Consider the following 13,770-nt stretch of genomic DNA (forward strand, 5'->3'; position numbering starts at 1 on the left):
AGAAATCTCCTGGGCATGTAAAGAAGATGCACACACTAAAGCTTGAAGCTTCAGGAGTCGAGCAAAGGAAGCTTGCCCACATGGGCTCTGGTAGATACGTTCCTTGGCATGTTTGTGGTGGAAGTAATTGTCGGTCTGCTACGAACAGCTAGTCCTGTCCTCATAGTGTTAAAGGAGATTGTGTTCCACGGGTAAAGCAGAACGCTAGGAGACAGAACAGCAACAAACCATTGTGATTGGTTTCCCAAGTGAACATTGATGTGCGACTGGTTTGGGGTTGGTGTGTTTTAGTCAGAAGTGAAGAAAGGGGCCATGTTAGTAAGCCTATACTCGAGTAAGAATTTAAAAGAAGCCTGCTCATTATAGACATGTTTAGAAGAAGGACATATAGAAGATGCACTCCGTAGTCAGAAGCTTGAATACAGCACCAGAACTGTGTGTTATTGAGCTGATCAAAGAGGAATGTCGAAGTCCTGAAAGGTTGTGTATGCAATTGGATTTATTGCATCATCTGAACCGCACAGACGTCTTTATCAGCAGTTCCATGGAAGCCGTTACGAATCCCTGATTCCTTTACAATGGAATGTTTTCGAGGCATTGCTCTGCCAATCAGAACTCACTTCACATCCGAACACACGTTGTTTCTGAAAATGTGGAGACATATTTTGGTCGGCATACCTCAAGTGACGAACACAGTCTCTACTGCTGTAAATACAAACCATCTTACCTTCAGAAACAACTGGACTTCTACCAGTGTTAAAAGATGCCACTCTCTCCTTCATTCAGTTTGCAGTGTTGCACTATACAAGTTTGCCTTTAATTCATGAACCTGCAGTTCCTTTCTGCTGGTCACTCAGTGCATGGAGGCAGTAGAGTTGTCAGTAAGGTAGAACAGAACCCAGATCTTTGTCACACAAGTAGGTAATTGGCGTGAATCATGTTGTTGCGAGCACTAATTCTGCCTTTTTTTGTTTTCACTGCTACAGACAATGGCAATGGGGCTGGTGCCCATGTGCTCTAACCAGCTGGAAAGAATATTCAACACCTCAAGGATCCCTGGAGTGGAGAAAGGTGAGGGGCTCTCTTGCTCTAAGCACACATTGCAGCTCGTTGACTTTAGTGCACTTGAGATCTCAGTTCACGGTTTCCTGACAGAGTCTGTAATCTTCCTGTACATTTAAGAGAATATAGTGTTTTAATCCCCTTTTGGCTTATGTAGGGGCAGCCATCTTTTTTCTGGACACCATTTAACATCTGTTGAGTTCCGGGGAAGGCTACCCTGTTCCTGGGAACCATGGAAAGGGATACTCTATTCCAGGAAACTTACCAGGTGGCTCCCAAAACATCGGGTTTAAAATGTGGCTCTCTGTTCCACTTCATTTTAAGAGGTGGCGTCCAATCTGTGGGCATTTGCAAAATTGCTATGCATATTGGGGCACCCAGGAGGCTGTCTCCATTCCTGAGAACTTGAAAGTAGCACCTAATTTCTGGTCAAATTTTCTCATTGCTGTATAGATGTGAGGACCATCTAGATCCCTGTGGACATCGCAGCGGGCTCAAGCCAGTGTACGCTGAAAGCTCCTTAGTAGCTCTGTGTACATACAAAGTGGCTCCCCGTTGTTATGATGGGATACCTGTCCACAAAGGATCTGGCACCTAACCGGTGTGCACATATGCTGTGATAGCCCTATATACTGGTAACATAGGCATTGCTTCCATACCACTTTTCACGGAGGAGGTTATATTTGCCTAAAAATGAACAATGAGATAAAGATGAGTCGCCACCAGAATATGTGGTTAATAACTGTCCGTTCCTTGACCCTCGTTCAGACACCCTCCAGCACCTGATCGACAGTAAGCACCTAGTTGTCTACCACAAGGGTCGGTTCTTCAAGGTTTGGCTGTACCACGGTGGAAAGCTTCTCAACCCTCGGGATCTGGAAATGCAGTTTCAGAGGATCTTGGATGACGCCTCCCCTCCTCAGCCAGGCGAGGAGCAGCTGCCTGCGCTCACTGCCGGAGAAAGGTAAGAGGCTGAAAGAATACAAGTCAGTTTGACAGCAGTACCTAAGCACTTATTTTGAAATACCATTCACTACTGCTATGGCGGCTGTTCATCTCCAATATCCGAATCTCATCAGACATGCACATCTGGGAGGCCTTCAAACAAGTAGCTGCGCGGGAAGCAACACCCAATGCCAGTAGAGAGTGACATTGTATCTCAGAAGCAAACAAACTCCTTCTGAAGGTAAACATTCTACCTCATTTGCTCCAAAAGTGTTGATAGTGGGCATGGCTGGACTGGCCGTAGCGGGCACCGGCCTTACCCCGGTGGGCCGGAGTGGTGGGGGCCGGTTTTGTGGCTGCAGGCCGGTTTTGCAGCAGTGCTGCAATATCGGCGCCCTTTAACACAAGCGGGAGCGGTGCTTCTTACGAGCCCCCCAGCACCCAGGGTCGGTCGAGCAGCAATCTGCCCAGGCTGGTTGCTGTTCCCAGTCCGACGATGGTAGTGGATCCGGATCCAGGTCACAGAAGTCACCCTTTATAGGACATGTAGATCCTCACCCACCAAAGTGATATGCTTTATCATAAAGTCGGCTTTTCGTTGGGTGCGTATTGCAATATCCATTGGGCCCTTCAAAGGTGCTCTTTATCTGAAATCTTTTCTTTGCCAAATGGTCAGGAAGATACCTTCCCACTGGCAGTTGCCCTTGATGCTGCAGGGGCAGCTTCTAGTAGTAGATTGGACTAGGTATCGCCTATATCCTTAATGGGTGTCTTGTCAAGGGTTAAAAACAGGATAATCTTGCAAGGAAATAATGAACTCAAAAGGATATATAACTTAATCTAAAGTAATAATGGAAGAGTTATAAACCTAGATCTACCCCTATTGGGAGAATGCTTCTTTATAAATTAATGTGACCCAGATCCAGTGGCAGCTGGTACCCCAAATATTTGGAGGGGCAACCAAACACGCAATACCTGAAACTTTACTAGGCCCCAAACTGTGCCGAAGTTGCAACTAGAAACTAGGCCAGAAACACTAATTCCTATAAATCGCCTTTCTAAAAATGAATAAATACACACATTTTTTCATCCCCAGCTATCAGGAACATTTATGAGCAAGATAAAAATCGAGGGGCTACCGCTGACCATTGCCTAGAAAGTTGTATGACTATTGTGCAGTTTATTCACAAATATTCTCAAATGAATGGTCACACACGGGAACAGATACAGTGGGCATCTGTTCAACCCCAGGGTGTTTTTACTTCCCAGTACTTCACTCCTTCATGCAGAGTGGTGTGTTGTTTATACAAAGGTAGGACTCACTGAACAACACATGAAATTTTGCATGCTCACATTGGCCGATCGATGAAAACCTCATAAGGGCAATTATCTCACTAGCTGTTCGTGCATGTACTTTTTAGCCCATGTGCTAATAGGGGCAATTTAAACCAACAAGTCACGCTACACCAGGAAAAACAGAATTAAGCTCTATGAGCAATAAAAACCTGTCTCCTTTCAAATCTTACGACCCTTAAAGCTCTTAAGGCGTCCGTACTCTCAGAGACCAACATGGAGGTAACAGCAATACCCATTCAACGCTTACAGAAAATATCAGCTTTGCTACAATACTCTCAGGTAGAAAAAGGACAAATAAGAGGTACCACAAGCAGTGACTGCCTGTGCAGGTATGCGTGGCGTGACGGGGGAAGGGCGGGGCTGCGCGGGCATGAAAGTGACATACAATGGGATAGGGAATGTAAAATAAATAAATAAACTAAACCACTTACCTTGCACTCGCCACATCGCGATACGGTGTGCGCAAGGTAAGTGGTTTAATTTATTCCCTATCCCTTTGTTTGTTACTTTCACGCCCCCTCATCCTAGCCCCAACGCGCTTACCTGCATGGGCCGCCACTGACCACAAGATAGGAGTGAGTGAAGAGCCTGCCCTATTCCTCACAATACTTTCCACCATGACCTCCATCCCATCTGGGAATGTTGTCTTTTGTTTATTCTCTGCCATGGCTAAACTTGATGGAGGAAGAATCACTAGTTATTGGGGGATGTAAAGGTGATATGACCTTTGGTTAATGTGAAGTTGCCTTGTAGGTATTTGTGAATGTCAAAGATGGGAGTAAAACGCTGCCACCAATATAACAATCATACTTTTGAAGTTCCTGGACAGAAGCAAAAACTATGAACTGAACATAGATGCAGCTCCAGTGACTAAGTGACTTCAAGTGTTGCATGTAGGCACTAATTGCTCATGTGAAAACTGCCAGTGTGCTAGCTGCCCATTTCCAAGTAGTGCCACTTATGTTGAGGCAAACTGTGTTGATCTAAAAATAACTTGCATCTTGCCCAGTACTCAGTTGGTCAACTTCAGGACAGGTCATTGCATGATGCACTCGTAGGCTCCATTAATGTATGTGGCTACCAGTCCTCTTTTAATATTGTTTCCTAGTCTGAGGACATTCCACAACAGTATAGAGCCTCTCCGGTCATCTTGTGTGTTAGCCGTGCTCATCTAGGTTGTGCGATGGTGTCTGGCCACTCTGCATGGTGATCCCTATCTCTGTATCTATATGGACTTCTATTCCACTCATCATCATCATGCGACTTTATTCGATCTTGGTAACACAGATCATAAAAGTACAAATTCATCCTAAATATTACAAAGCATTTAATATAACCATATATACAAAAGATAAAAAGACCGATATGTCAGAATTGTCATGTTCATGATAAACAATTTTCAATAAAAACCCATTTAAAATTCAGTTAAAAATGCTATAAATCTCTTAATAACAGATTACGGCCATATTACAAAAATAAAACCAATTCTATCTTAATTATTACTAATTAGGCAGCGGCCCCCGTTTTTCCTCTTTCTAATACAAGCCCACGGAAAGTAAGCTAGGGAAAACATACAAACGGATCCGGGAGGGTCTTTAAGAAATACATAGCCACCCTGCATTGTTTGAATTTCTGATACCTCAAAATTGGGAGAATAAATATTTTTCTTTCATCAGTGTAGTACTCACAAAATAATGTTAGATGGAGGTCTGACTGGACGGAGTGATTATTACATGGGCAAGGTGACAAATCTGATAATTTATATCTCTTTTCAGGGTACCCTAACAGTGGGAATCAGGTTCATTCAGAAACGCAGAAGGATAAATCTATGCTGTGTATTATTAATACAAGAGAGATAGTAAAAACCTTCCCCTGGTCTTGGTGGTACAAGATAGTAGGCAATGGAGGATTTTTGAAGGTGTTTTTTTCCCCTTCTGGCAACTCTGTTATCCTTTTCTTCGGAAATCTTCTACAAGATTCGGGGTTCTGAAATAATTCACCTAGCCCTAGTGCGTTCAGTTGTGTCTCCATGTAGTTTAGCCAGCCAATCCTCATGTAATAATCTATTTTACAGCAATCCTTAATAATACATTGGGTCAGATCTACAGTGGACCTCCGCCAGATCGAGAGCCACAATAGAAGTGGCGCCAATCTAATGCAGTCACTCAAATAAGGTAGCCGCAATTCTAGATGTAAGATATAATTTAAAGCAGATTGTGGTAGAGATACTCGATTTTTAAAAAGCTATCTTCCAGTTGCTGGAGATGTTCGACATTGTCCATCCCCCAGACTCCTGCCCCATATGTTACAGCGGCCTTGGTTTTTGCGGAGTTAATATTTTTAACCGTGTCCAAGGGACTCGCTCCTAGCTTCTTCGCAAAACTTTTGATAGCTTGGAGGCTCCTTTCCATACCCTGAACTCTTGCTGCCACCAAGTTAGACCAGGAGTGATTTTTATCGAAGAGAACTCCTAAGTATGAAAAACAGTCTACCACCTCGATTTTCTTTGATGCCAAATTGAAGTAGGGGTGTTTCTCCCCTCTGACTGCTCCTGCTACAATTATAAAGTATTTTGATTTGTTTACTTTTAAATCTTAGGAGGCCATGAATGTTGAATAAGCTGTGATTAGGGATTGTAAGGCTACCCCCGTTCTGGCCATTAATACTGCGTTGTCGGCGTACGCCAATATCGGAAGGGGGTATGATCGAATTTGGGCACATCCTGAGGTGAGGCAGAGAGAGCTGACTACCCCATTTGTATAGATGGAGAAAAGAAACTGGGCGAGAATGCACCCCTGCCTCACTCCCTTTACTATCTTAAAGGAACGTGTGCACTTCCCATTCCTGCCATACCGAACACAGGCAGTGGCATTGTCATACAGCTGACGGATAAAACGAATTATCGGCAGATTAATGCCCATCCCCTCCATCATAGACCACAGCCTCTGGTGGAAAACACAATCAAAGGCTGCGATTAAATCCATGAATATGGACTTCTATTCCACTCCACATGTATGAACAATTCGCCCCTGCCCAAAAACGTAACCCAAACACTCCCTCCACCCCCGCCCACGTACTCCTTCTCGTCAACATGACAACTGTGTCGCAGGTAGGTCAGATTCCCACCCTGAAACACAAAATTCTTCCCAACGTAGTTGCAGACTAGTCAGTCTTAAACCTGTGGGGTATGAGAACAAAAAAGGTAGAAAAAGAGCACTCATCCAAGTGAAGCAAAATGCGCTTTGGGGGCTTAATGTGCAGACTCTTTATCCTCCATGGGAGTCATTGAGTCATCCCTCTCGTATGTTCTGTGGATATTTGGGCTGTCAATTCCTCTTCCAGATTGGCTATTGTTACCAGCAAGGGGTTGTTCTCAGGGATGTGGAATTCCTATAGCCTGACGCCCAGCCCATATTGTTTGGGGTCAAGGACAGCAAGTTTTAATGTCTATTTTGTCCTTGGGACAAGTAGGCCCAACCCCCTACAGCACAAACCCTTTAGCTGCCAGTTTACAATACCACATTATGGATCAAGGAAGAGCATTGTCTAAAGTGGATTCACACTGTTCAAACTTGTATTTATGGTTCATTAATGCAAAGCCTTTATTATTAGGGTGAGCACTAAAAGTAAATGTTGTCAGCTCTGCCTGCACTACTGACGGTGGTTCCAGTATAAAAGTGTACACACGTTTTCAAAGTTTAGTAATTATGAGGCTATGTATAATGCTCCCAGAATGCTCTCTGATTATATGCAAATATTTGCAGAAGCTTGAAAGCGACCGTGATGATTCTTTTCTTTCAAAATAAAATGTTCACAAAAAAATGCAAGCAGGAATTCTTTTTTTTACTAAACTACTGTAAGATTTTAGGTACCATATCTTTGCAGCATCATTTAGTCACATGTTGATGTATGCTTGTATTTCCCCAAAATATTCATATTGGAAAATCAGTGTAACTTGTTAAAATACGATTGTGGGAAACAAAAATAAACAAGCATTGGCAAAGCCATTAGTCTGAAATTGGTGGTCAGGCTTTTGGTTTTGTCAATGCGTGACTTTTTTAGGCATTTTTTTTTTGTAAAACCTTATCTGTGTGGGAGCTGCAGGGCCCTCGCCATTCTAACAAGCATTGGCAAAAGCAAAAAACTGTTTTTGGTCTCAAAAAGCACACATTGCCACAGAACTTCCAGGCACTGAACAAAACTACTTTGTGTGCCAATATGCTGCTTGTAATAGAGCAGAATACTGTCACTCACAGTGAAGCCAGCTGATAGACCTAGAGAAGGAGAGAGAGAGACATAATCTTACTAAACACAAAAGGTCCTGGTTAACCCCAGGCCTAATTAGAGGCCCAATTATTAAAGAAAGTCTCAAAAGTGCATCCATGGTATGTATCCATGCATTAAGTGCATATATACAGTCTCTGTGAATTCACAAGAATTTGCAGAAGTAGGCCAAGAAATAGTACTGTAATATTTATGAACTGCATTTTAGCATGAGCAAATGTGGATGTGTAGATTTGCTCATGTGAAAATCTGAATGTTTCAAGTTCACTTTTCCTCCAACCACTTTTTTCCCAACCCTGAAGAAGTTTTACGTCTGCCACTGCCAGGAGTAAATTTCCAACCTTTTTCAGTATGGGAAAAGATTAAAAAAAGAGTTGGTGAAAACCCTTAAGATATGCAAATTAGTAGGTTTGCACAGATTCAAAAGGGCATTCCAACCCTTGAACTATTGCTTACCACTACCTTCAGCTCCAGTATGTAGACCTGCAGAAACGTAGCAACATAAGGGAATTGCTAGTATTCAAACCCTACTATGGTACAAGCCCTGGCATAATTAGAGAGGCTTTATCAGAACTCTTGCTTAATGTGATTGCATCCGTAATTTGTCGCCACATTACATGGCACAAAAGGGACAAGTGGATTTTGTTACAGGACAAGTAGATTTATGTAGCAACCTGCCCCATGGACAAGTAGATATTTTATTAAATTCCACACCCCTGGTTCTTTTCAGAGTCCGTGGAGTGTTCATTAACGGATAAGTCATGTGTGGTGTCCCTCCGCAGCTTGTACTGTGCTTTCTTTTTCCACAGCCGGGTCATTTCTCGCTCTGTGTCTGATGAGGGACCAGATTTCGAGACATGTCGTCTTGTCGGAAGGGGGTTCCCCATCCGTTGTTTACTCGCAATGGCACCACAACATCCCCTTCCCATTCTTTGAGATTTAGTTCTGGCCCTCACCCGCATGGCTCTGTGCTGCCTCTTCAGTTCTGCTCTTTCCAGTCTCAGGGGTGGGCGTTCCTCTATCCAGGACCATACCTTCTCTGGCGTCTCGAAGAAGATGACCTTACCCTTATTTTGACTTAGTCAAAGGTCCGCCTTTGTTTTTGTGTTTCTCAGGAGTGATCAGGAAACACCATAATTTTAGATTATGCATGCAGGATCCCTCCCATTTGCCTCACCTCTTGAAGTATCCAGTCCTGTTCTTGGTAATTTAGGAAACGGGCAATATCTGGGCGGCGGGGTTGCTCGCACTGGCGGTATGATGCTCAGTGCCCCGTAGGCCGGCTCAATAACAAGGCATGAGAACTGTGCTGTGGGGAGGGAGTCTCTCAATAATTTTTCCAGGAATGTCCCCCATGTTGGAGCCTTCACCTCCCTCCAGAAGGCCAACAAAATGCAGATTGTTCCTCCTTGCGCAATTTTCAGCATCATCTACCCTCTAAGCCATGTCTTTCAGGGTAGTTCGAAGTTTTGTGACTTCATTGTGGAGGGAGTGCGTCACGTCTTCTAATTCTTATATTCTATTTTCTGCCTGGGTTACTCTTTCAGAAACATTATGAAGATCTTGGCGGAGTAGGGTAACTTCAGAGTGGACCTCTCCTATGCTCCCTTCCAGGGTTTCCCTTGATGCTTGTAGGGCCTGCAGAAGTGCTGCACCGTCTGGCATAGTAGTTGTCTCCTCTTCCAGGCCAGCCTGTGGGCCCATCGCCTTTGTATACCGATTCATTTTGCCTTGTTTTTTTTTTTAAAGGTTCTTTTTATTGGCATTTGTTGTAACATTACATACATAGGCACATTTGGTAATACTACTGGTGTGTAAATGTACAAGGCAGGAACGCCCATTCGCGCCCCCAAGCGGGCTCCTGGTCTCGGGGACCGGTGGGGGTGCGTGTATTTACTCTTGCTAAGCTGCAAACAGGTGTCCGGGGTCTGCGTCTGGGCATGCCCTACCAGTGCGCGTGGTGGTCACCGCGCCGCATGAGGGCCCTGTAGTGCGTCTGATCCCCTGTGAGGTGTATCATCAAGTTATGGGGTGCAGCCATGAACTAACCTTCAACAAACTGGGGATATATAAACTGGGGGGGGGGGGGGTGCACTATGTCGCGGATGATGAGTAACAGTGGTCTTGTGCCTGGGAGCTGGACCGTCGTGTGGGATGATGTCGGGGGTTGCGCAGGTGCGGGAAGGGGAGGGGGAGGAGAGTCGGAGGAGGAGGAGGGGGGGGCGGGGGCGCCAGTGACCGCCTATATGGAGGCATGATAATGGAACAGGTGTTGTCTACCTCTGCAACCCGCCGGATGCCTGGTCTCCTCGTGTGTCTCCCTGGGTGGGCTCCTGGCTCGTGGAGGTCCCTGGGGGATCGATCGGTCGCGGGCCCATCACAGCTGTTGTTTCTTGTACGAAGGAATGCATTAACATGGCCCATGGCAGGGAGGTCGGGTGTTTGCGGATCCCTTGGGCTTCCTCCGTTCTGAGTAGTGTTTCCTCTGCCTTACCCCATTTTTTGACTGCGCCTACCCATGCCGCTAGGGGGGCCCCTCCGGTGTCCTCCAGTGCATGGCAATGCACCGTTTGGCTAGGAGAAGCACCAGGGAGGCATAACGTCTTTCTACCTTCTTGTGTTTGTGCCGCCTGTGTATACCCAGGGCGCTCGCCTCCCATGTGTACAGGTCCTGTAACCCCGTGACCGTGCGAAGAGCGGTGTGGATCGTGTGCCAGTAGCTGTGAAGTGTCGGGCAATCCAAAAACATGTATTTACACGAGGCAGCGGGCTCTAGACATCTGGGGCAAGCAAACGAACTGTCAGGGAAGTATTTCTGCAGTTTTTCGGGAGTGAGGTACGCCCTGTGCAGGATGTGCAGTTGTATATTCTTAAAACGGTAATTGCGGGACACTTTTTTGGTATGTTCAAGGGCCCTGGTCCATTCTCTATCGTGTAAAGGTCTGTGGAAGTCAGTTTCCCAGTGTTCTCTGAGGGGTGCGAGCGTGGGTTGCCGCAAGGCCCGCATAGCTTTATAGAGCCAAGTGACTAGATGGCGTCCTGGCCCCATCTGTAGGATCGCATGGATGACCGGGTGTGTGGGGGGTTCCGTGTCGATCGCCCGCCACTGCCTGCGGCAGTCCGTGAGAAGTTGCCTATGCCGTAGGAATTGCTCCTCGGGAAGGTCGAAGTCGTCGACCAATGCCGCGAAGGTCTGCAGATTTCCTTCAGAAAACAGCATTCCCACCTCCGTCACGGAGCCATCCGTCCATGTTTGCAGCATTCGCTCCGTGTAATGTGCCCGACCCCTGGGGAACCCCACCAACGGCAGTAGCGGAGAGTACAGGGGAGCATCCCGACTAAGACGATGGACACGCGCCAGGCATGCGCGCGCAGTCATTACCTGGAGGGGCCTCGATGGTAACGATGCTGCGCCTGGCAGCAACATGCGGTGGATGGTGGGAGTTTGAATGCGCCCCGTCTCAGTGAACAGCACTCCCTGTGCCCGACCCGCCGTCCAACGCGATACCCATTGTAATTGGGCGGCAAGGAAATACGCTTCGAAGGAGGGGGCCGCTAGCCCACCTTGGTCAAGGGGCAATTGCAGCTTTGCCAGGGCGATACGCCGGTGACCATTGCCCCAGATGAGGGTCCCAAGCAGGGTGTCCAATTCGCGGAATAGGGATCGTGGGGGAACCACTGGAAGATTGGAGAAGAGGTATAACAGACGCGGGACTAGGATCATTTTTGCAACAGCTATCCTCCCAGTGACAGCCAGGTGGAGACCTTTCCAGAAGTGGATCAAGGATCGAATACCACCTATCAGTGTGCAGTAATTCCCCTCATAGATGTCTTGCGGCGTATGATAAAGTCTAACGCCTAGGTAGCGAACCGCTTGGGGACTCCACGAGATGTCAACATCCCCTATTCGTATCGGACAGTGGGGCATGACCTGTGTCAGAGGATAGACTGTGGATTTGGGCCAGTTGACCCTGAGACCCGTCACTTCCGCAAAATCGTGCAGGATGCGCGATATAGGAGTCAAATCTGCCGCGATATCCCGGACATATAGAAGTACATCGTCAGCGTATAGCGATACCGAGTGGATAGAGTCGCCTATTGGGATACCCCACTCTTCGCCAGCCACACGCAACAGGGTCGCCAACGGCTCCATCGCCATTGTGAAGAGCAAGGGGGAGAGCGGGCACACCTGCCGGTCGAGATGAGGGGGCCTATACGTGCCCTGGAGCTGGGTGCGGAGAAACTGAGCCGAGTGTAGGCTAGCAGTTTGGGCTCTATGCCCATGCGCTGTAGGACCCGAAACAGGTAGGCCCATGAGAGAGTGTCGAAAGCTTTTTCGAGGTCCAGCACCAAACACGCTGCCCGGGGGAACCGCTCTCGGATCTGGTCCTGCACGTGGAACAGCCGTCGGATGTTATAGGAGGTGTGCCTTCCTGGCACGAATCCGCTCTGCTCTGGGTGGATTAATTGCGGGAGGACTATGGGCCGGTAGGAGCCCAGCTGATGCGGGTCTCTGTCCGGTTTCAGAAGGGTTACTATAACGGTTTCGCGTATGGATTGAGGCAGGGTCCCTGCGCCTAAATTCATTTTGCCTTGTTAAGGTTGCTTGGGTTCTTTGTCTTTGGCCATGTTGGCTGGGTGTGCAGTTGCATCCATGAGCTGGAGCCCAGGGGGACCCAGAGACAGGGGCATTATACCATTCCAGGACCCCCTGAGGGATGTCAGGGGTGATTGCACCAACTGTGCTAAAGTTCTCATGCTTCAGTGCATTCACCACCAAACTTCAGACACTCAGTACCCCCCTTATGGAATGTTCATGAGTATCTGACCCCTTCGTGCTTCTTGTGGTTGATGTGGTTGGTGTCTCACTGGTTTCAGTGCATCTATGCCAGTTGTTTGGGTCTTGCACCTCCCCCACTTCACTTGTGCCAATCTCTAGTCTGTAAGTCTGTTACTTCTTTTTGCAGGGTCTAGCAGGCCCTCAGCTGTACCATGGCATCCAGAGTCATTGAAGTCCCAGCCTCATTCACTGCTAAAAATGTCACAGGGGCGCTGCAGTTATTTATTACCAGTCTTTTGACAACTTCCTCTGGCCCCTTCGCCCAGCTCTGCATACCCCATGGCGATGGTACCAACGCCTCCGTGCTCTGTCTACCAGGAACTTCCACAGGGAAGATGGGCCATACGGCCTACCCCGTGTGACAGCTCGGTATCAGGGGGTTTCTCTTATATCCGCGTGCCTCACTTGAAGGGTCGTTCCTCAAAAGTGGGGAGGAGAATCACCGTCTCGTTCCCCCCTTTCTCCAGCATCCCGATTAGAATTGTCTCCCTCTCGGCACCACATCTCTCTCATCAGGTATCTGGGGCCTCTGAATATCTCCGCAGTGAGGTCGATAACCGTCCTTCTTCGCTCCCCGGTCCGTCTTCCAGATATCGCACAGATGCGCGGGTGCTCTCCTCACACACAACACCGTGACAAGCCTCCACGGCGCCCCTCTCACCTCGCCAGTCGCTCAGCGCCCATTGCCGTCACCTCTGTCCGTGCTGCTCAATTGCTGTACCTCTTTCTTGCTGGGCTTATACCTGTCCACTGTGTGGGGGGCATCGGTGCGTGGCAGCCCCCTCCAGTCTCAGCGCAGTGCACTCCTCAATGGGGCTCGTGGGTTTGACCAGCACCTGCAGGGCTAGTGCAGCATCTCCGAACCCCCCCAAACAAATTTCATACAATTACGCAAAAGAAAATTACTTACATTTTTTACAAATGAGTACATTTCTCCTTTCTAAATTTACATTTTTTCTTTTTTGTTAGTGTTGCATTTTCGAACTGGTTTTAGTGGTAGTTAGTAACACGGATATCAGTTATGCATCTTTTATTTTAAACTGCCTGTCGTTCTAATCATGTATCCTATTCTTGGTGGCCGAATATTAGGTGGGTCTGCTAAACTTTGCAACATTTCTGCCTATTTAGCAAGGTCAGAGCAATTTTTTTTATCCTCTCATGTGACCTCGATTTGGTGCTCCTCATCTGTGGCCCTCTCCACATATCTTTCCACCCTACTCCAAATGCCATGGATGTTGCTTTGGCCCAATAGCTTGTTTACTCTTTGCTTGCACTGTTCACAG

At 47.2% G+C, this 13,770-nt stretch overlaps 1 protein-coding gene across 2 annotated transcripts in view; it reads left to right on the top strand.

Annotated features, from left to right (window-relative positions):
* The window catches only part of CPT1B (carnitine palmitoyltransferase 1B), a 194,398-nt gene that overhangs the window by 56,610 nt on the left and 124,018 nt on the right, over positions 1 to 13,770 (top strand). For both annotated transcript variants that reach the window (XM_085653785.1, XM_085653784.1), the window contains exons 9-10: positions 987 to 1,071; positions 1,831 to 2,026. In XM_085653785.1, coding sequence (XP_085509911.1) covers positions 987 to 1,071; positions 1,831 to 2,026 — 281 coding nt within the window. The remainder of the gene's footprint in view (positions 1 to 986; positions 1,072 to 1,830; positions 2,027 to 13,770) is intronic.

This window comes from Triturus cristatus, chromosome 4_1, assembly GCF_964204655.1.
Source record: "Triturus cristatus chromosome 4_1, aTriCri1.1, whole genome shotgun sequence".
NCBI classification, from domain to species: Eukaryota; Metazoa; Chordata; class Amphibia; order Caudata; family Salamandridae; genus Triturus; species Triturus cristatus.